The following is a 24,137-nucleotide window of genomic DNA, read 5'->3' as shown; positions in this document are numbered from 1 at the left end:
ACCGGTATGTACGTTCACACGGACACACAGACTCACACATCACAGGACATCACGCAGGCACTTGATTGTGCGTTGATGAATGAATAAATAATACAGAGTATACAAACGAACATATAAAAAGTCATAATTCAATTATTGTAGATGCAGTGTACTCAGTATTTTATTGCGACATGCATATGAAAATGCACAATGAAACTCGTGCGAACTAATCTTGCATCCGTTTGCAACCAGAAATCTAATGTTAAAAAATGTTCTCTATTTGAGTTATTATGTCAAAACTTTTACACGAGTCGGTACCGGTAAAACAGATCCTAGATGTTAGCCAGGTAGGCGTACAAATTAAGAACACTTCAATGTGTATCTTTCATAGATTTCACATAATCATAAAAAGACAACAAAGTCATAAACGTGGATGTTATGTCCTTATCTGTTGTTTTGTAAACCAACTTGTTCCACTTTGATAGCAATTCTTGTTTATTATATCATATAACCCCATGGAATGTTATAATGTAATGTGCCCACTATTTCGATTTGAAAACCAGACTACTGTGTTTAAGTCTATATTGTTTACATATTTATTAACGGTAACATACAAAATGGTACATGTATATGGCATAAAATTTTACATAGGGCATAGGGGGCCGATGCATATTCAAATCAGCAACTGACGATGTCATGTTCTCACAATATCTTATTCATTTCATACTAATGATTTACTTTCGGTTTATTGTAATAATTTTCAGTGCCAACCTTTGTGGAAAAATTACAAAATTACTGTAGGGAATGTGTCAGTTTTCAAACGAAAGTGGTATAAAAAAGGAATTCGTATTGTTAATGATTTGTAAGACGAAGAAGGAAATGTATTATCATTTACTGCTTTTAAGATAAGATATGATGTTGATGTTAATTTTTTAGATTATTTTGGAATGTGTCATGCGGTTCAAAAAGAAGGTTGTGATAGAGGTAGGCCTATGAATAATATGGAAAAGTTTTGTCAACCAATTATACCTGATGTTTTAAATTTGATTATAAAACAACGTAATAGATGTTCACATATTTATGCTGTTTTATGAAAGAATAGAGTTCATGCATATCAATGTAAAGGATTTTTAGAATTTTATATACAAATAAGAGGTTGAATAGAATTGGGTTGGTTGAAAGAAAAGAATGTTCATTAATTTTCGTAATGTGTGTGTTTAGACTCAGTTACATTTTGAGTGAGTGTCAATATGTTGATAGATTGTGGGTTGAAGTAAGAGAATGGATTGATGTTAACAAGGGGTTAGAAATAACATTTACGATGGAAAATAAATTATTTGGTTTTGGGGGTAGGCCTATCAACATTTCGGCATTGAACTGTATTACCATGCTTGTGAGATACTAAATTTATGTTTGTGAAATAAGAAAAATAATACCTCGTTTTGATTTATGTAAATATAGTATAAGGGAATATTATGATAAAGAGAAATTCATTGCAAGAAATAATCAGAGGTTGCAAGTGTTTCAGAAAGAATGGTGTCTGTTTGGACACCTGTTTTCTTGATATGTATTATATCGTATTGTATTGTATTTGAAAAAGTATGATGTTATTTGAAATATTATGATGTATTACGTGTACAGATGAAAGAGAATAATAAATATCCCAGTGAGGGAAAAAGTATTTAAAAAAATCATTCAAAGAAATGACAAAAATCTCATATACTGTATTTCAGTTACAGTATGAATAATAAAATTTGTCTTAAAACCATCCAATATAAAAAGAAAAAATGTTAACTCTGATATATCTTGGTGTGGGAACATTATTTGCATTTACTCTAGGACCCTACATAAAAATTACATATTTCCGAATTTCATATTATATATAAACATACACATTCACTATGAAAAATTGTTGGGGTATGACATCATCAACTCGCTATTTGAATATTCACAAGGACTGGTTAAGAAATGTTTTCCGAAAAATGTAGAATAATAATAAAAATGTCATATCGTCCTCATATAATTCCTCATCAATTTTTGTCAATTTTGTATCATTCTGTAGGAAATATATTTGCTTTCTTTTGAAGCTGATTTATTTTTGGGGTGGATTACTTCTTACGAATTTCACCAATCAAGAAAAACAATAGATCTTTTGTGTTCTCTTTGACTTTGTTTGTTTGTTTGTTTATTTGCTTGTTTGTTTGTTTGGAGTTTGGAGGTGGGGTCATACAGCGTAATTCAATTTGTTATCGCTCAGTGTGAGATGTAGGGTCTATAAATTTATATGTCACATCTAAAACTATCGATGATTCAAATGTTTATAATCACACATTCAGGTAAACAACAGCCTGTTGGCTGCTTGCGTTCGGATCATCAGAATGGTCACTTGTCTCCTCTGTGTGTTGGTGTGTGTCTATGTAGTAGCCCCGTGTATGCATGGCCATGGTGTATCAACAAAAGAAATGCGTCGTCCCGAATTATGGTATTGGATGGTCGCTCGTACAAGTAAACATCTGCGAACATGCTGGCCTAGCTAGGTAGGCCCATCGTGTTATTGCGGATCGCGAGACGAGACTACACAATAATGCTTGGGAGTATCTGGAATTTCATCAAGCGCCATAGGCGAAAGTTTTTCGTCGTCGGTGCTGTCACTGGAGGTATGAATTCCCCATCATAACAATGTATATTTTTTGGCCGCATCCTGCTGCCATCTCCCATCATTGTTTGGCGGGTTTGTTATTGGGGCGAGGGGAGGTGTTGTCCATTGTACTCAGTCCCATACGTGCATAATTGTGTGACTGTCATTATGAATGTAATTTGTCGATCAAGACAAGTGTTTTCACTTTTCAAATAGGGCCTACCGGTAGTGTCTATGCTGTCCGTGTTTTTCTCAAAAGTCTATCTAACAAACATACGGCGTAGATAATAATCACTCCCTAAAAACTGCATGCATAGAAAATACTTTGCCATTCGAATTTACTCAGTGTAAGCAGCCAATTTATAGAAATCTTAATTTAAGTTACAATACATTTTACAGACCATTCGACTTTCGACCAGTCACTCTCTAACGTTAGACTCTATAGGACTCTTGGTCTCTAATCTGTGACTCGTGCGAGTGTGATTCCAGTGTGAAGGCTTGTTTGAAGCGAAGCAAAATTGAAGAATCTCGCCCCCCCCCCCCCCCCAACTCACACACACACACTTTTTTACCCCGGAACTTAGCGGAAGTGCGGAAGTGGCACTAGACTAGAAGGAAATAGATAGAAATCTTGAAGTGTGAGTGCGGTTGTTTTTTTTTTTTTTTGCTTGTCAGCTGAAGAAACCCGAAAGTGGCCACAAAAGTTGTGCTGAAGCCCCCCCCCCCTTTTTTTTTTGCTTGTTAGCTCATGAAGCCCGTAAGTGCCCCCCCCCCCACTTTTGAAAACATTTCTAGAGCCTACAGAAAAGCATACATTGTTGTAATTTGTAATGTTGTATAGTTAAACAGACAATGATATACTATCACTGTCTGTTTGATTGTACAATGCATGATTTTCTGCCACTGACAGGAATCACCCACTGCTGATTTGACCGTGATTACAGTGCACTCCCGTTACAACGAACACGGTTATAACGAAATTTCGTTATAACGAAGTAAATCTTCTGGTCCCAAAATTATCACCATTAAAGTCTATGGTGCAAAATTCGCTTAAAACGAACACGGTTATAGCGAAATTTCCGTTATAACAAAGTCTTTTCCGAGCACCACAGACAAAGAAAAACAAAAGAAATGTGCTCCGTTATAACGAAATGCGAATTGCTTTCGAAAATACGTAGCGGAACAAGCATTTATTGCGTCTCTGCATGGGTGAACGCTTCACATCACTGTGTGTTCGCTCCTTGTGTCACGCACAGTTTCTGAGGGGAACTTGCGTTTATTATTGTAATACAGTTATCCCATCACCTTTCACATAGCTTTCCAGTGTATGATGAGTATTCAGCAAACAGAATATCATATATATACGTGGTTTCCTTGTTTTCGTTATGTATTGTATTTGTTCGGTTATAACGAAATTTCGTTATAACGAAAGAAAACTGCCGGTCCCGAACATTTCGTTATAACGGGAGTGCACTGTACTTCATAAAATATTGATCTGTCCTTGTTCCTAGTGAAAACTCAATGCAAAGGGTGACTTAACGGAGCTACAGCGTAGATGCAAAAAATTTGTCTCGCGTCCTAAGATGTAGCATGCTAGCTGTTCATAAAATAAGTAGCCTGTGATACTGCTAAACATCTCAGAAGTATTTTTCCCCTCTCCTGGCTAGGTTGCGTACTGCTCTACAAGTATGCTGAGTGGAAGCTGAAAGAATGGAGGGAGATTGAGGAGTCTGAGTGTTTAGCCATGGCTCGGAGACAACACCACTTTGACAGCAACCAAAGAACTTGCAACATGACAGGTAACTTACATACAGTCAACCTCGCCTGAGTCGACCTCGCACAAGTCAAAAACTTGGCCAAGTCGAAGCGTCAGAAAAGTCCCAGTTTTCTCTAATTACTTGTTTCTTTAAAATAATCTTTTACAAGTCAAAATTTTCCAAGTCGAATACCGGCTATGTAAAAGATGATTTTAAGTCCAGATTTCAATACATGTTATTTCCATCACACTTTTCAAAGTTGTTTTTTTTTCTGTATGCTATTCAAACATGGAAGTAAAGCATTCTTTCATTCTTTCATAAATAAAAGTAGGAAAAAATACACTACTTTTGAAACAGAATACTCCCAAGGGTCAAATCCAAGTTAACCCTAATTTCCTGCTATTAGATAAAGCCTTTCATTTATTCAGGCTGTATTTGTTTACAAATGATCTTGCTTGAAATTCATGTCATATGTACCTGTTAAAAACTGACTAATAATCAAGCAATCTTCCCCACAATATTCTCAAAATTCCCACAGATGTCAAAATGTTTGATTTCACTCTGCAATATATTTGAAGCACTGCTGTATGTTTTGCATATTGAATTCTTGTTTGACCTTGACAAGAGTTGTCAATTGATGTGTGCTTTGTGTGATTATGTGTTTGTTGCCTGTACTTTTGTTTCTGTACAGTCATGTCAATGCTTCCACAGCTTAAAGAGCTGTTGATTCACCACTTGCACACAGAAGAACTCATTCAGAGGCTGAAATCGGGGTAAGTATGGACATATTGGTCATTGCTAGAACACAATCTTATTTGAGAAAGCATGGTGATTTAATGTTTTATTTCTTACTGGATGCCCCTCATCTGTTGTGGATTTTTATCTACTGAATAGCAGATTGTTTGTTTTTACCATGTTTGAGCCTCAGTCTTGCAGCTAGTACAGCCTCATATCTATCTTTTGTTTTCCAGTAGAGTAAACATTCTATTCATAGTTTCTTTATATGTATATTTTATCCTTATATAAGGAGCACAGTTTATTTTACATTTGTTTCATTGTGTTTGGAAATTGAATGTAAAGTCTCTGTTTTTCCTGTATCTTTATGTTTGAACAGAACTGAAAACAAAGTTGCAGTCTGGGATGAACTAAAAGTCTTAAGTAAGTTCACTTCATTGTCATACAGGTTTAGCTTTTGTGAAAAGAGCTGAAAAAAAAAGTTTTAAGCAAAATGAGCAAGATTTAGTATTGTAAATGTGAAATTCTAAGCTGAATGAACTATTGCCAAAATCATAACATTTGTTAATTACTTAAGATTTGGTGGTCATTGCATGTTTAGAAAACCTTTTTTTCCAGAGAATTGTAAGAATTCAAGTATGTAGGAAGTGCAGAGTAAGTAGGTACCTCGTTGATTTGATTGTTGTTTTTTGTTGTAGATCTTTGTTTTGTCTTTATTTTATTTTGGGTATCTTCCTGCATAAATGATCATGGGTGAGTCTGCTTCTGTATGCATTGTTTGTTTTTCATTGTTTATTTTTACTTTGTTTTACTTTGTAATAAACTGTTATTACTGATGCAGGTTTTGAATAAAAAAATCATGTCTGAGATTGATATGAATGGTATCCTAGAATAGGTATTTGAGGTAGTAGTTGAGATATATACTGAATTCTTGTTTTGATAGGAAATATACAGTGGCGGATCCAGAGGGGGGCGCACGTTACGTATGGGACATTCAGAGACTTTTATGACCTGAAAAATAGTGTTAATGGCCTTTGATCATATTGAACTTCATCATGGTGATTAATATCTAGAAGAAGTATAATCAGGTAAAAACTTGAGAAAAATGACCTTCTCAATTATATTTTAGAAGCGAAAATATGTGCCGTTACGTATGGGACCAGAAAACTTTTGTTTTTTTGAACATTTTTTTCAACCTCAAAACTCTCTGAAAGTATATCATTCTACAACTTGTAACTCACTGTGATGGAAGTCACAACACTCAAGATTGTTAATAGGTAAGTTTCATGTCATTAGGCAAAAAGCTCTAATTACAGGTTCTAATTAAAGACAGACATGACGTGTTACGTATGGGACAGTTACGTATGGGACAGTTTGTCCCCCATTCATTTAGTGTGTGAAGAACCATGTTTATGGGTATTTTGCATAATTATTGAAGTAGAATCAGCTGAAACTACTCAAATAGTGATCCAGATTGTCAAGGAAACAATATTCCCCAAATATTCACCATCATAATCATATTCAATCATATTTTTCTATTTTTATGACCAACCTGGGTATGCATGCCCTTTGTCCCCCATTCTTTTAGTGTGTGGAGAAGCATGTTCAAGGGCGTAGCGAGGGGGGGTGTTTTGGGTGTTCAAACACCCCCCTTTGCCAAAATGGGGGTGTTTGAGGTGTTCAAACACCTCCCTTGGGCAAAAGGGAGGTGTTTGAGCTGTTCAACACCCCTCTTCAACAATGTTTAGATGTTGAAAAATGAAACAAAAGCTGTCTTTACCGCTTTTATTTCCGTTTTGAATTCCGCCTTTCCTTTCTTTTGTGTTCATTTTTTTTTCTCTCTCTCTCTCTTCCCTGCTTTGCTTTCTGGCCGAATCGCGAAGATACAATGCGCATAATGTTCACCGTTTACCGGTGTTATACTGTACGCGGTACCGTAAATTGTGTATGATGCATAATATTATGTGTGTACGCAATGCATGCTGCGCTGCAGCCTATATTATAGGCACAATTGCATGCTAAGTTAGTAGTATCAACTACCAAGTACAGTCAGTATAGTAGCCTACTGGAAGCAGCTCAAGCACATTTTCCCGTTTTCACAGAATCTCAAGGTAAGCTAACTTACTAGAGGTCTAATTCTGTTTATATCCGATGGTTTTCAACGTAATTCGCATAATGATTTTTAACACAGCAAACTGACAATACTGTACTTCGGTAGTTCGGTGACATATCAAAGTTAGACCTATAGGCATACTGCGAGAGCAGCCGCCGCACGCTGTGCTCGCGGTCCAGGGGGCGTTTTTTTTAAAGACGGCACAGATTGGGGCATGGCGCGTGTTAAACCTATGGGAAAAACGTTGGGTTAGGGTTTTTGGTTATGGTTAGGGTTAGGGTTAGGGTTGGAGTTACGGTTAGGGTTAGGGTTAGGGTTAGGGTTAGGGTTTGATGGTTAGGGTTAGGATTAGGATTAGGGTTAGGTTTAGGGATAGGGTCCCCGATAAATTTTTAGTTTCCCCAATCTGTGCCGTCTAAAAAAAACACGCGTCCAGGGGAGGGGCGTCCGGGGACCGCGCGCGCCGCGCAACGTGCAGCGGCTGCTCTAGCAGTTCAATAGGCACAAGCTAATCCAATATTGTTTTGTTATGAGTCTGGGAGTAGCAAGTTACTTGCTACTCAATCATGGGCGTCACCAGGGGGGGGGGGGGGGGGGGGGGTGCGCTGGGTGCGAACGCACCCCCCTTCTGAACCTAAAAAAAAACACCAAAAAAAAAAAAACCCACACACACACACGCACAAAAACGCTTCAGTCTGCCAGTGACCTCAACGCCGGACGCTAAATAATTGTTCTTTTTTTTATTTTTCTTCTTATTTTTTTTTATTTTGCACCAGGAGGAAAAAAACAAAACAAAAACAAAAGACATAAACAATCGCACCCCGGATCTGGCAGCACTGATGCTATACATACAGTGTTTACTATCTATCGATCGTACTGTATATATAGGTACGGTATCATTCATTGTGCAACGGATTATCAATTCAGAAAATGCAAAAGCTCCGTCGCATGGGAGGGAGATACCCCGCCCACACTCTCCCCCGTTATAGGTCTCCAATCATCCAATCAGTGGCGTAACGGGGGGGGGGGGGGGGGGGGGGGGGGGCACCGCTGGTTAAAAAAAAAATCAAAATTGTAATTCAAGGGTTAGTAAACTGCTTTTGAAATTGACATGAAAGGGTGAGCAAGAAATTATTTTTTTTCTCTAAGATTTCTTTTAACCATAATCAAAGCGGCATCAATAGTGTGAAACATTGTTCAAAAAGCCCGGAGCCGACAAAAGATTGTGATTCAACGTGATTCCTGGTTGGCATTCTGAATGAAAGCTGGATGGAGCAGTGTACTCAGAACATCCGAACGGCAAATAGTCGCTGCAATGTTGCGCAATGTGATGTAGAATGTACACCTCTGTACCTTACACTTCGTTATATCAAAGCTATATAGATCACCGAGTGTTGCTTTACATACTATATGATACTTATTAAAAGGCCTTGCATTGCTAATAATAAGCCTTGACCTGGGCTATTTCCCAACTTTTCCATGTATAAAACACACACACACTAACACAAACAATTAGGAGATGCTCTAAAGTGCAGATTTTGCCCATCCTTCCCCCGCTTGGTCACTTCGAAGCCCCCACGCTGGTCATACCTCCCCCAGTCATGAACATAAACCGACATCCTTGACTACTGGTGGCGCACCGCCCCCCTTAATTTCCTAAGCGAAAAAAAAAAACCATAGGTACAAACGGCAGTTTTTGGACAGTAAAATGTCAAAATTTTCACTCTCACTCGCTCCGCTCGCTCGTATTTAATCGCTATGCCATTCTCCTGATGTTGCTGCCAGTATCAAATTGCCAGCAGTTGCACCCGGTGCGCCCCCCCCTCCTTAATTTCCAAAGCGAAAAGGATAGCTACAAACGGCAGTTTTTAGACTGTAAAATGTCAAAATTTTCAAGCTCGCTCGCTCCGCTCGCTCGCATTTTATTCAATTCAATTCAATTCAATTCAAACTTTATTTCATTTTTCGAAAAGGACACAAACATTTCACTTTCTTTGGTAACATACAATAGGCCTAAGGTTGCATAATCAAAACAAAGTAAATTGAGAAAACATAATTATTGTGGAACCTTGGGGTAACAAAAACGTTGTAAGGAAAATTGATTGACTGAAGTGATACAGACGATATAATCGTTATGCCATCCTCCTGATGTTGCTGCCAGTAATTGCCAGAAGTTGTGCCCGGTGCGCCCCCAGCCCCTTAATTTTGAAAACGAAAACATAATAGCTACAAACGGCAGTTTTTTGACTGTCAAAATTTTCAAGCTCACTCGTTCCGCTCGCTCGCATTTAATTGTTATGCCATTCCCCTGATGTTACTGCAAGAAATATAGCTACAAGCGGAAGTTTTTTTGACTGTAATGTCAATTTTTTCAAGGTCACTCGCTCCGCTCGCTCGCATTTAATTGTTGTCCCATTCTCCTGATGTTGTTGCCAGTAATTGCCAGCAGTTGCACCCGGTGCGCCCTGCTTAATTTCCAAAGCGAAAAAAATATAGCTACAAACGGTAATTTTTTGACTGTAACATGTCAACATTTTCAAGCTCGCTCGCATTTATTTGCTTTGCCATTCTCCTGATGTTACTGCCAGTAATTGCCAGCAGTTGCGCCCGGTGCCCCCTCCCCCTTAATTTTCAAAGCGAAAAGATGTAGCTAAAGACGGCATTTTTTAAACTGTGAAATGCCAAAATTATCGAGCTCGCTCGCTTCGCTCGCTTGCATTTAATCGTTGTGCCATTCTCCTGACGTTGCTGCCAGTAATTGCCAGCAGTTGCGCCCGATGCGCCACTCCCCCCTTTTATCTCCAAAGCGAAAAGATAGAGCTAAAAACGGCAGTTTTTGGACTGTAAAATGTCAAAATTTTCAAGCTCGCTCGCTCCGCTCGCTCGCATTTAATCGTTATGCCATTGTCCTAATCTTGCTGCCAGGAATTGCCAACAGTTGCGCCCGGTGCGCCCCCTTCATTTCCAAAGCGAAAAAATATAGCTACAAACCGCAGTTTGGGATTTTAAAATGTCAAATTTTCAAGCTCGCTCGCTCCGCTCGCTCGCATTTAATTGTTATCCCATTCTCCTGATGTTGTTGCCAGTAATTGCCAGCATTTGCGCCCGGTGCGCCCTGCTTAATTTCCAAAGCGAAAAAATATAGCTACAAGCGGTAATTTTTTGACTGTAAAATGTTAACATTTTTAAGCTCGCTCACATTTAATCGCTTTGCAATTCTCCTGATGTTACTGCCAGTAATTGCCAGCAGTTGCGCCCGGTGCCCCCCCCTTAATTTTCAAAGCGAAAAGATGTAGCTAAAAATTGCATTTTTTTACACTGTGAAATGCTAAAATTTTCGAGCTCGCTCGCTGCGCTCGCTTGCATTTAATCGTTGTGCCATTCTCCTGACGTTGCTGCCAGTAATTGCCAGCAGTTGCGCCCGGTGTGCCACCCCCCCCCCTCTCTTATCTCCAAAGCGAAAAGATAGAGCTAAAAACGGCAGTTTTTGGACTGTAAAATGTCAAAATTTTCTAGCTCGCTCGCTCCGTTCGCTCGCATTTAATCGTTATGCCATTATCCTCATGTTGCTGCCAGGAATTGCCAGCAGTTGCGCCCGGTGCGCCCCTTCATTTCCAAAGCGAAAAAATATAGCTACAAACGGCAGTTTTGGGTATTGTAAAATATCAAAATTTTCAAGCTCGCTCGCTCCGCTCGCTCGTATTTAACCCATTCCATAACGGGAACCTGGCGGCCTGTGTACTAAGTCTATGGAGATTTTAGAATTCAGTATGGGACGGATTAATTGTTATGCAATTCTCTTTTTTTTTTCTTTTTACAAAAAGTCCCTCCTACACCCTCTCCCGCTCGGTTGCTTCGCTCCCTCGCCGAGGATCTCATACCGTCACATAATGTACCCCCGTAATAGTCCTTCATAGTATTTTCATTTTCACTATGCTCTATATATAAACGCGACTTTTACACTCTTGTCTTTACAAAAAAGTTCCTACCGTGGGAGGGGGTATCCCCCTCCCACACCCTCCGCACTGAAGGAGTGGAATGGATCATCGCAGAGGATCTCACACCGTCACATAATGTACCCCCGTTACGTATAGTCCTTCATAGCGAAAGATTCGTGTATACGTATACAATTACATGTATGCATGTACATACTATAGAGCATGTGTAGTTAATGTTCATGATGACACAGGAGCCAATAAACCAAATAAAAAAATAAATCTCACAGTTTACATTTACTGTCCAAACGCACCCCCCTTGAAAAATAGCTGGTGACGCCTCTGCATGTTTAACCCAGTGACTTTCTTGGATACTACATTACATCTATAAGTTAAAGCAAAATTCAATGTAACTCGTAAGAAAAAGAATCAAGATAAATTTCCTTCGTAACAACAGGGCTCTGGCACTGTAGAGACGTGGGTTTGCCGCCTTCGACGGCCCTTCTAGTTCATATTGCCCATGAGTCGCATTGGCATAACTACGGGAAGGGGCATGGGGGGCACATGTCCCCTCAAATTGGCTGGTCAAAAAACCCAACAAAACATTTACGAAAGTAGGAAAGGAAAAGAAAGGAAAAGAAAAGGAAAGAGAAAGGAAAGAAGAGCAAACAAAAAGAAAGTGGAAGAGAAATACCCGGAAGCGTTTGCTCCCTTCTCTCACTCGCATTTTAAAGGGGAAGGCTAGTAACTGATCAGTGGGAATCAGTGGAAATGCTGGGAGATGATTGTTCCAATCCTTACGGGATTCATTCAAGAGTTCATTGTATATCTATTGTTGTGTGAAAATGATTTGCTTCAGAACGGTCTCATATTCAAGTAATATGCAGATTAATGCTCCGTCACTGACCAGGGACGCTAACCTGGAAGCATTAAACTGCACATTACTTGAATATGAGACCATTTTGAAGCAAATCGTTTTCACACAACAATAGATATACAATGAACTCTTGAATGAATCCCATAAGGATTGGAACAATCATCTCCCAGCATTTCCACTGATTCCCACTGATCAGTTACTAGCCTTCCCCTTTAAGTTTCTTAAGCAATGCAGGTTATATTAATAATTACTATTCTTATAAAAGGGAATTGGTTTGTATCTTGTGTCTCTATCTAATGTCATATTATTCTTTTACTTATAAAGAATTTTAGTATATAATATAACTGCAAGGAATCGGGCGGAGGTTGACCTAAAATAGATGAATGTCAGTGGATAATGGCCTGTGACCAATAGCCTATTCCTATCATACCCACTATGAGAACGGAAGATGCCGATAAAATATACACCATCATGAGAATGGAGAAACAATACACTAGAACCTTGGGGGGGGGGGGGGGCGTTTCATGAAGGAACTTGTCGGATAAAATGTCCGACAAGTCAATTATATCAGACAAGTTCAGAGAAATCAGCCAATCAGACTTAAGAATTTCTAAAAACTTGTCGGATATATGACTTGTCAGATATTTTATAAGACAAGTTCCTTCATGAAATGCCCCCCTGTTCTCAGTATACAAAATTCCAATTTTTTATCGCTCGTAAAATCTAGGAACAAGATGGTTTCCAGTAGCGTGATGCCTGAATATCATAATATTTGGGTAACTATCCTCGGATGCGGCATGAAGATGTACTTAATAAAAATCAATTATTGTATTTTGATGACGAATCTACGTTTTAAAGAAAATAAAGTTTCTTGTCGGTCGCTCGCTCGCAGAATGGTTACGGACGGCAAGCGAAGTGACAGAGTCATATTCGGCTGATAGCTTAGGTGATGGAATTATCTTAGAGGCTTATGGTGAATTTTGGTGACGAAATCACACTTCTGTACCGTGAAAAAAAGAGAAGTAAAGTTAATGAAATTTCAGATGAGGTCACTACGAACACAATACAATACAATAATAATAACGATAATGATTGATAATAATAATTATAATAAAGATGATTATGATGATAATAATAATACTAAACAGAATGACAGAAATAGTTCAGATTGATATGAAATAATTAAATCTGACATTTCCTTTTCCTTGTTTCCTGTTAATGTCACTTTCATATATTTGCATGTTTTATTTTTATGTCTACATGTCTCTGTATCTTCTGAATATGTAATTTCCATTGAGTTACATGTAAAGAGAACAAATTCCCATATGGACAATAAACGATGAATTGATTGAATTCACATTATTATCATAATTGTTATTGTCATTATTATTATCGTTATTATTACCATTTTTCAGGTTTATCATCAAAACTCCTTTGAGCTTCTTCACGCTTCCCACCCCCTCTCTCCACCATACTTCCAAAGTGTTCCCGCTTCTCCTGTCAATCAATTATTTTCAGTTAAGATAAAGAATAGATCTAATCTTAAACACCCCCCTTTAAAAAATCCTGGCTACGCCTATGAGCATGTTTATGGGTATTTTGCAAAATAATTTTGCAAAATACCCATGAACAAATTTTTGCATAATCATTGAGGTGGAATCAGTTGAAATTACTCAAATACTGATCCAGACTGACAAGGGAACAATATTCCCCAGATATTTACCATCATAATCACATTCAATCATATTCTATATTTTTTACGACCAACCTCAGTATCTATGCCCTATTTTTATCAGGATAGTTACTACTGAAAAATTGAATACCTGGTAGTTTAAAGTGTTTACTTCCATTGATGACAGGCAGTTTATCATTTAGTTTCAATAAAAAACAACTTGACACAAGAAATATTAAGTTTAATAGATAAGCAATACCTGCTGCGTGGAACCCCAGTGATCGAGTAGATATATGTCTGTCTAGTAGTCAGGTCATTGATTCGTGTCACACTTCAGTATGTATACCCATGAATTTTGTTGTGGACAATTTGTGTATCACTTGCAATTAAAAAAAAAATCATTTTACTTTTTTTTTCTAATATATCACAACCATTTCAAATTGGGTCTCCATCACATAAACTTTGAATTCCTCTAGTCTTAGGATTTTATGCTCTTAAGTAATTCATATAATTGGTTTCCAATCACCTCTTTAAATGTTGAAAACTGAATCCCCATTTCTACAAAAAAAAAACCTATACCATCCCTTTAATCCTGAATTTTCATTGTGTATTTTGCCATTTTCCCCTCCCCCTTTCTGAAAATTGTTCAGTCAAGTTCATGTATTGTTTCAAGTGTCTATAACTCAAAAAGTAGCTACAATGTTGGGATGCTTTCTTCAGGATGATTGACCATTTGTGTACTGAGAGACCTTCCCAGCTAGCTACATGCATTCACATGCAATATGTATGAGGATGTCCCATACGTAACGCATTTGTCCCATACGTAACATTATTTCAATGCCTAGTAAAAAATATTTGTTTTACTTTTTTTTCTTTTTTCTCTGGTATTTAATTTCTCTAAACAATAAATTAGAACTTTCCAAAAGGGCATTAAAATAACCTTAGCAATTTTAGAAAAAACCTAAAAAAACGACCTCATTTTGTTACGTATGGGACATCTCATGATAGGACACGAGCTAATTTGCATAATCATTTGCATAATCCCTAAATTTTCATACCAAGTTAAACTATGTGATGAACTTCTTATGTCCACATATTAATCAAATATTATTTGCTTTCCTTTGAATTAATATGAATTTTTATAAATGTCCCATACGTAATGCTGTGTTTCACATATATGCAAATGAAGCCCTTGAAATTTGTATAAATTTACATAATATCATTTTTTCCTCCACGGAAATCAAAACTTCAACTCATAAGCTTCAAAATGATACCAAACATGTCAATATTGACCAAAGATGAAATTTTGCCTTCTGAGGGGACCTTATCTTGGACTTGCCCATAAGTAAACTTTTGATAGTGACATACATTCCAATGTGTAGCTGTGAGTGGATCATGCTCCAGCTAGTCAATGATGTTTGTGAAATGTTTCCCTCAAGGCTTTGCCAGGACCGTCGTTGCCGTCTACAGTACAGTGATACTGGCTGTCTTTCTGAGAGTGCAACTCAACATTCTGGGAGGTTACATGTATCTTGATACTCTGGCAGGAAAGAATGGTCTGGTGAGTTCCAACAGTACAACATTCATGGAGCAGACTTTAAAGGTCATGTTTACCTTTGGGAGCAGTGATTTAAAACATGTTCAAGATATCACATTTGATGCATATATATATGTGTAGGTCAGTTGTATCACAAAACATACCATATAAAATTTTTGCAATAAAGCCTAAAATATAAGGAGATATCACTATTTTTCTCAATAAACTGTAACTGTAGATGGTTTAGTCTGGAAACATTTTTATCATCTACTGTTCACATTTTATATATTTAGCAACACTTAACATCAATTATACTGATTCAAATTTTTACATTAGTTGTTTCTATCCCTAACTCACATTTTAGAACTATTTTGAAGCACTAATGCTGGGTTTTTATTTCATCTGCAAATGGTAAATTATGCTTTTAATGCACACTGGCACTTCATGATGATTGTGATAATGATGGTGATGATTATCATTACCAGCAGCATTATAATGATGTGACATGTGTGAAAAAAAAAATGTCAGTGGAACCTATTCTTGTGAGTATACCTTACCTTTACCTTCACGCTGAAATCAGACAGAAGAGTTTCTCTGATGCCACATTGATGTGGAGTGTAATACTGCTTACTGATTTGAAATTCTAGAAGATATGAACATGGTTTGACAGATAAGCCTTACATACATGTAGGTTTCATCATCTTCTCGTTGGCTTTTCTTTCCTACGCACAGACCCACTACAGAGTTCATGCTACTCCTGATGTACAAAAGGAATACCTTGCTATGGTTCAGTACTTCCTTACTGATGGTAAGCAATACTATGATTTATTCTGGTTCTTTTCATTTTATTTCATTTCATTTTATTTATTTCCATCATTTGACAAGGATAAAAAACACATACTGTTAAAATAATACAGTAAGTAAGTAGTAAGTAAGTAAAGTGATTTGATTACCAGCCTCTGTACCCAATCACCTGTAATAAATCATTCGCAAAATGATAACCCGTGTGCTCCCACCCGCTTCACGCAACATCATCTATGTTATAGTGTATTGTGTGTCACACATTGTAATAAAGATACTGGTAATCCAGTGTATTACAAATTACTGTACATGTGGATATTTTGATGTGACTACTTTTTCACGCTGGGCCGGGGTAAGATGAATTTTGCTTGTTTTTAATTCTGCTGAATCAAGACATTTATTAGTGGTACATAAAACAAGCAAAATATATGTATGCTTTAATTTTCATGCTAGTTTCTGGTTGCACAAAATGTGAAAAAATTTCCAGTTTTACAGTAACAGTGAGTCATTGTTTTTACAAAGTACGTTCTGGAATTGCTCATTGAATTTATCTTTTCTACCTATCTTGTGCAGGTCTGAATGAGCTGGCCAAACATGTGAAGGAGGTTGTACAAAATGTAGTTGGCAGGTTGGTACAACGTTGCATATACATCTATTATAAATGTTCACGAACTGTCCACCTGTACAAAAACTGAAGATTTTTTTGGTGCAAGGTGATTTTTACTCAGAGGACAGATCCAAATCTCACAATGCCTGTATTATATGTATGCCTGTCACCTTGAATCACCTTTAATCAACAGTAACCAACCTACCAGCAGGGTTAGTTTTATCCTGAGATTAACAGGTCAACTTGAAGGCAGTGCTGAAAAAAAAAGAAAGTTTCATATTACTTCAGCCAAATAATCTCTGTACAGTTTGTATCTAGTGATTCCTACCAAGTTTGGATGATTTTCAGACAGTGTAGCCAAATGCAGCTTCCATCCCATGTTCCCCCTCAATGGCTGAACATCACATGGGACGACTGGTGTTATTCATCCACCTACACTACAGCATCAGCTTGGCTTTATCACTTTTGGTTTCAGACTTGAAGAAATTCAAATATGCGATGTGTAGTCTCCTGTATGCTGTGTGCTCCCTGCTTTAAAAGACAAAAACGAGCAAACACACACAAAACAAAGACCAAAGAAATCCAGGGGACCGTTTCATGAAACTTTTTGTCAGTGATTTACACTGACAACTGTTAAAAGCTACTGAAATCCTTGCGTCTGATTGGCTGATAGCAAATTTGTCCGTGAAAACCTCCGACGAACTCGTTGATGAAATACCCCCCAGAATACTGTGAGAGCCCTCAATACTGCCCTTCCAAGACAAACCATGTACAACTTTACTTGTATGTGTCACTCGAGCCTTAGGGGCATTTTTAAAGTACACCATTTTGGCTTTTAGTTACTGGGTTCTCATGCCTGGTTTCCCCTAGGCATCATAGTCCCCATTAAACAAGCTGAGATTCTCTCTCCTAAATGATGACTATGATATCAGCACCAGTTAGTGAGGATTAAGAAACACCACAACACAATGAACAGTCTCTTGCAAGACGGGTCTCTCGTTGAAATGATCCATTGCTGCATATGCCATGTATTTATCGAGTATGACTTTTTGCGAATCGTGACTTCCCGACAGTTATGGAGTGATTAAATTCACAATTGTAGAGTATAGTATTGTATGGGAAAATGTATGTATGCGTCTCACATTCATGTCGGGATCAGAGTAAAAGTTTTTGTGTGTTGTTGAATTCGCGAATAGCACCCGACTCGCGAAATTCACGAAAAAATAAAATCCTCACGAAATGCAACTGTGTATATACATTCGTGAAGATGAAGTCACCCTCAGTTTCTTGGTGAGAGAAGTCTGTTCTATTGACCGATTCGGGTTCGTTGAGGGCAGCAGACAATTTGTGGCACTGGGCGCAGCCATGAGCTCATTTTGCGGTGTCTTAGCCGACCCCCCCCCCCCTCTCCCCCACCCCACGGGCAACATGTTTATTGCGCACTTGTAACAAAGGTTCGCGTACTAATCAAGCGTTCGTGCACTCAGTACGACACGCCCATTGGCTAAAACAACCATGCATTAGTTTTTCATTCCGTGCGCTGAAGGGGGTGGGAGAGAGGGGAGGGGGGGTCGGCTGAGACACCGCGTTATGGTGCTGCCCATGCCGAAAATACACATAGCGCGTCACAGAATCGGTCAATAAGCTGTAATCACACACACACAAAAAAAACACATTGTATTATGATCTCTCTCTAGGATTGCACTGCAGAAGCATCACAGTCTGTCAGACATGGAAGATGTCATTACAAAGGTCAGAGGTCAAGTTGAAACAACTCAGTTTGGTGGAGAAGGTGAGCTATCGCTGAAATAATTTCACTGAATTGTTAATATTCGCATGCCAATCATTGCTAAAGGCAGCTTGTTTGGGGTTTCTGTCTGTCCATTTGTTTGCACCAGCCTCCTTCAGACATTGTTGAATCTCCTAGATGTCCTTGCCAGATATCAAAATGCAAAATTTTCATCACAATTTGAGAATGTGCTTAGTGCACTGTTGGCAAACTAAGGGCAAGACTAAGGCTTGAAACCTTATGTTAGTACTGGCAAAGCCCTTTTAACAAAGAACACTACAACAATGAGATTTCTCCATCACAAGAAGACTTTTTTTTTCTGTACATTTTTTGTTGTTGTACCGGTTGTTGTCATTTGTTTTTTTTTATTCTACATGCATGTGTATAGCAAAACTTACTCAATAAGTGGAGTTAGTATTGATTTTGCTATACATTATGCTTCAAAAACCAGAACCGGGCACTCATTCTGTACTAAACATTCACACACAAACATGATGGATCATGTTGCACCTCTATATACTGGAAGTGGAGGGATAACATTCACTGTGCAGTGTACCTATGTGTATACAACAGTTTTGAGTCTGTAGCATGCAGAATGCAGCCTACAATCTACAGAGACTCCAACCCCAAGCACCTTCTGATCTGGAGATTCTCCTGCCTGAAACCCCTAGCAAACGGGAGACTCCAACTTGATGTTCCTTGTGTCCAGGGTCCAGCTCTAGGGTTCTAGATGTTATCTTGTGCTCTCTAAGTCTTATTTTTCAACGTACGATGACACTAAGTAAGAGATCATATCAAGCGGGAGAAATTAAATCTCAAGCGGGAGAACAGGAGATTTTGCAAAAATGGGCTTTCGGCGGGAGATTTCCCGTCGAAAGCGGGAGAGTTGGAGTCTCTGAATCTACTAATTCATACATGTGGTTGAAGGAGAGCCAATGTCCTATCTTTTGGCTGATTGGCAGCCGCTCCCAATCCTGTGTGAATGGTAGGATATCTAGTGATAGAAAATTGTTATAGAAACAATTGGAATTTTCTCTCCCACCCCATCTCTTTCTACAAGATGTTTGCACTCACAGACCCACAAGTAAACTGAATATTCGTACTGAATACAGGTAGTTGGATGTTTTCACTATGAGTTTATCAGTACACATATTAACAAACCTGCTCTCATACTTTTCCAAGTATTCTCTATTTGACACAAACATATACTGTAGGACAACCCTAATCTGAAAGTAGGTCACTAGACTTCATATTTTCCAGGTAGTCTGGCGTTAACACATGCAACATCCTTCTAACTCTGTAAAGTATTTTGTACACGATTATTGAAAACTTGTTCCTCTTTATCTTTCTTTGGGAATGTAGTTGTGGTTCCGGACTGTTCCATTCACCCGCTAGGGAGGTACCTGATCACACCGGAGGGACTGGATGCTGAGGATGCAGCATGCCAGCTGTCAGATGACAGGCTGATGTTAAACAGGATTAGGATGGAAACAAGGGACCTTATTGAAAGGTGAGACCTCAAGGATCAGTCAAGGTCAAGTTTGCTCAACCTTAATGGCAGAAATTCACAGTGGAAGTTAAATCTAATTTGTAGATTACTGGGTACTGTAAAACGAGGAATGTTCGTGTGCATTTTAATTTCGCGAATTTTGCGAGAGCCAAGATTTGCGAAATTTAAATGCACGTGAAAGTTCTTGTCTACACTATACGCATTGAATGTTCGAGGCAACTTGCGATCAGGCGGCAATCAGGTGATGTTCATGGTTTCTGGACCACAGCTGAAAATAAAATCCTCTTTGTCAGCTGTAATGTGAAGACAGTTGATATGCAGCTAGTTTTTCTCTCTGAGAAGAAAGAAATATAAGATTGTATCTATATATCTATGTCTGCTTTGTTTGCCATGTAGTGCTGACTTCAGTAGTGTGCTGAATACTTGTCTGGACATTGGCTTCAGCCGCTTACTGGACAACATGGCCGACTTCTTCAGGCCTGCTTCAACTCTCAGTGGACAAAGGTGACCTTACCCACAGGCTATCTTATTTCTTGTCTTTCTTTTTCTCTTTTATCAAAATGCATAATAACAGAAGCATAGCTCAGCATTCAAGCAGCTGAATAGAGAGTAATCAGATTACAAATTCTTTTAAGTTGCCCATCACTTTTCAGTTTTACCGACCTACATAATTACAGAGTTGCAGAGTGCACAATGCAAATGAAGTCTTTTGATATATGTATATATATACTCTTGTCAGGCAGTGAAGGAGCAATAAGATATAATTCTCACTATAGCAAAGTCCTCAGGACTGGCAGTTTTCTTTTGTTATGTCAAAATGTTGTTATAACCGAACAAATACAGTACATAAAAACTTATAGATGATAATTTTGGAACCTGAATTTTTACTCCATGGTATCAGAAATTTTTACTCCGTGGTAAGGGGAATTATGCGATTTTAACCGTGTTTCATTGTAACTGGAATGCAATGTATCTCAAAAGGAATGGAGAGTTCTATGAAGAAAGCTTGTGGGTGTGTGTGTGTGTGTGTGTGTGTGTGTGTGTAGTGTGTGTGTGTGTGTGGTGTGTTATGTTGGTTGTGGTATCCGACTAGGTTTATATTGTCATCCTTCTCTACCCCCTCCCCCTGTCTTTCACGCAGCCCCTGTGGTCTGGAACTACCACTCGCCAAGATTGTGCCCATTGTTAATGGGCAGGTCAATGCACTTTGTTGTGATCCCCCAAATCATTTTGTTCAGGTAAGTCCTCCAATCAGTCTCATGCCAGACAATGTAGTGATTGTGTCTGGGCATCTTCCCATAAGTCACAAGAAATGTTTAGCCTAGATCTAGGAGAGTAGTATCACTCAGTGCAATAACCACCCAAGTTTACCTTTTTATGTTATAAAAATTGCAATATATAGGAAAGTTTGTCACAACCATTGGTTACCTGTTAGCATACAATTTCAGGGGCCTCGTAACATGCCCCCCCCCCCCCCTTGGAAAAAAAAAATGTCCCATTGCCCCTGAATGTCAGTAGAATGTTGATATGATAGACCTCAGAAAGTTAATTTCCTGTACGATATTCACCTTAGCATCCCTGCGCTATATCCATAAGAGATTATTTGTAGATTTACATCAACAATTTATGTTATACTCCTGATTTACATATTTTTTGTTGGTATGTAGAAAACAAATAAAAGTAAATGTCATTTTCTGTTGATAGATTGTTTGTAATGGAACTTGTGGTGGATTTCCAATTCTTAAGCTGATACAGTGCAGTGAACTCTCATATTATAACAAAGTCCTCGGGACCAGCAGTTTTCTTTCGTTATATCAAAATTTCGTTATAACCAAACAAATAACCAATAAAATACATAGAGTGGATAATGTTGCGGTCTGAATTTTTACTTCGTTGTAACCGGAATTTCGTTATAACCGTGTTCGCTATAACGGGAGTGCACTGTATAGAATATTGTATAAATCAATGTCATTGCAGAGTAGCAAGTCTCTGTGATGACATTGGTTTCCAAAATAACTTCTTATTACAGCATATAGGGTAGAAGACTGCTTCTTGTCTCTGACAAGCATGCAATTTAAGTAGAGTTATGCATGACTTGACAAAGCATAACCTACTGGGGGGAAATACCATGTTTATATGCACTCTAAAAACAGAGTAGAAAAAAATGAATGGATAGTGCATTTTTTTGTGTAGGTGTGTATTATAACTAGTGTGTATGTTACATGAAGTACAAAATTATTCTTAGTACCAATTCTGCTATACCTAGAGCCTTCCCTAAAATGCACAGATTTACACCGAATAGTTTTTCTGTCTTTGTTGGAAGAGATTCACAGGTAATTAATGTAGGATGAATTGTAAAGATTTTTTATCTCTGTTTGACTCGGAAGGAGTTACTCCTAATGCAGTGTGTGAAGGATTTTGCGTCCAACATCTACGAAGCTTTCAGCCAGCCACCAGTTCTGGAGGAAAACAGCCAGTGAGGAGACTGAAACCGGTTTCCCAGGAGAAACAACATTCAGCATCCATGGAGGCTGGCTTGGGAGAAGTGATAACAGTCTTTCTATCACCAGTCAGCGTTCAGAATGCAGCAGACAGGCGATTGTGATGTGTGGAAATGGACCACCCATCTCACCCACAGTATGCAGGGACTGAACAAAATGACCTGATTAATGATGATCTGAAATTGACATGATGGGATGATTGCATATATGAATTCAAACTCTGTGTGATATATTCATAAATCAGAGGACTGCACTGAACAATCAGATGGATCAACTGACCAATCAGAGGAGGGAATACACCAGTGGATTGATTCAACCAATGAGAGATAGGTCTATGTGAGATGGGACGTACGCAAGTCAAGAGGTGATCTCTTTCTCTCTCTTTGGCTAGCTCTCTTTAGCATCAATTGATGTCAAGAATCAACATGCAGCCTTTCTTGTAATTTAGTGAAGGCCTTGACTTCTCAAGAAATGTATGTCTGGATCTTCATTCCATCTGCCATGCATCTCTCACTGTGGAGATTTGCTTTTTTCACAAATCAACAAAGAGATAAGTATACTGTTCACAGGAGGCATGCTGTTTGCTGGGCATACTTTTTGCTGAGCCCACATACGTGATGTAAAGACAAGTATTTCTTTTTTTCTTTCCTTGATAATCATCCATGAATGATCTTTTTCTCCCAAGTTGGTGACAGTTCATGTTGTCTTCCATACTGATGAACTCATCAGAATGAGGTTGGTTTAGGTGTAAGGTGTGCTACTACTCTATGTGCCATATATTTCAATACTATACTGTATACGCCATATATTTAGCAAGTCATGAATCGGGAATTCCAGACAATTGCGTGGACTACAGAGTCCCGTTTCATAAAACTTGTTATTATTGACAACTGCCACTTTTCTATGACAAATTTTCTCTTTTAATAGCCAATCAGATGCAAGGATTTCAGTAGCTTATAACAACTATGACAACTTGTCACTGATTAACAAATTTTATGAAACGGGGTCCAGGACTGACCCAAGAAATGTATGCGTACACGTCACATTCATGTCAACATCATAGTTGATACTTTTGGCATGTTTTTAGTTGCGAATAGCACCCATCTCACAAAATTCACAAAAATAAAAACTTCACGAAATGTTCAGCGTATACACTAATGTTTCATAAATTGGGATTCATATGACAATTATTTCCAAAGAGAAAAATTCATGATTTCCGTCTTTGAAGATGATATACAACAGTGCTAGGCAATATTTTCATGAATACCATTTGACTCACAAATTTGCTACAGTGGCACCATGAAAATATACAATGACACATTGATTGTCTCACCAAGTTGAATGTGTTGGTGTATTATAGTCATGGCCATATGTAGCCAGCAGTCACTACAGTACTCTACCAGAATGCTTTTATCTAAAGATGGACTCTGCTTTATGTATATTGGGCTTGCTCTGTAATGCTCTCTCAAACTGGGCTCAAACTTCACTTTCCGTTCACTCTTGTAATGTCTTAATAAAGGACAATCTGTCGGTCATAGCTTTCACCCAGTACAACTTAAGTACCTTATGTTCTTATATTTACTCAAGTACTGAAAGGTTTGTTCAGCATTCTAAGCTGTGCAGATATGCTCCATATGTTTTCTGTGCTGTAAGCTCACATTGAGAGTGAGTGCCATAGCTCATTGT

General features: G+C 38.3%; 1 protein-coding gene across 1 annotated transcript; it reads left to right on the top strand.

Moving 5' to 3' along the window:
* The first annotated feature begins 2,527 nt into the window (after positions 1-2,527).
* On the top strand, positions 2,528-23,584 carry LOC139719469 (peroxisomal biogenesis factor 3-like). Its single transcript, XM_071630884.1, has 12 exons — positions 2,528-2,636; positions 4,285-4,416; positions 5,066-5,147; positions 5,489-5,532; positions 15,146-15,267; positions 15,976-16,051; positions 16,618-16,672; positions 18,349-18,443; positions 19,803-19,950; positions 20,347-20,454; positions 21,092-21,188; positions 22,338-23,584. The coding sequence occupies exons 1-12, from the start codon at positions 2,564-2,566 to the stop codon at positions 22,428-22,430; spliced, it is 1,125 nt and encodes a 374-aa protein (XP_071486985.1). The 5' UTR covers positions 2,528-2,563; the 3' UTR covers positions 22,431-23,584.
* The last annotated feature ends 553 nt before the right edge of the window (positions 23,585-24,137 follow it).

This window comes from Diadema antillarum, unplaced genomic scaffold (genome assembly GCF_040938485.1).
Source record: "Diadema antillarum isolate AM-2024a unplaced genomic scaffold, OU_Dant_1.0 scf00000111, whole genome shotgun sequence".
In the NCBI taxonomy this organism is placed as follows: domain Eukaryota; kingdom Metazoa; phylum Echinodermata; class Echinoidea; order Diadematoida; family Diadematidae; genus Diadema; species Diadema antillarum.
Note: the sequence above shows the minus strand (reverse complement) of the source record. Positions and strands in the feature narration are given on the sequence as shown.

Coding starts and splice junctions, on each gene's coding strand:
- LOC139719469 (XM_071630884.1), top strand. CDS start 2,564: ATGCTTGGGAGTATCTGGAATTTCATCAAGCGCCATAGGCGAAAGTTT. Junction 16,673..18,348: donor GTACAAAATGTAGTTGGCAG/GTTGGTACAACG, acceptor ATCTCTCTCTAG/GATTGCACTGCAGAAGCATC. Junction 21,189..22,337: donor CCCCAAATCATTTTGTTCAG/GTAAGTCCTCCA, acceptor TTGACTCGGAAG/GAGTTACTCCTAATGCAGTG.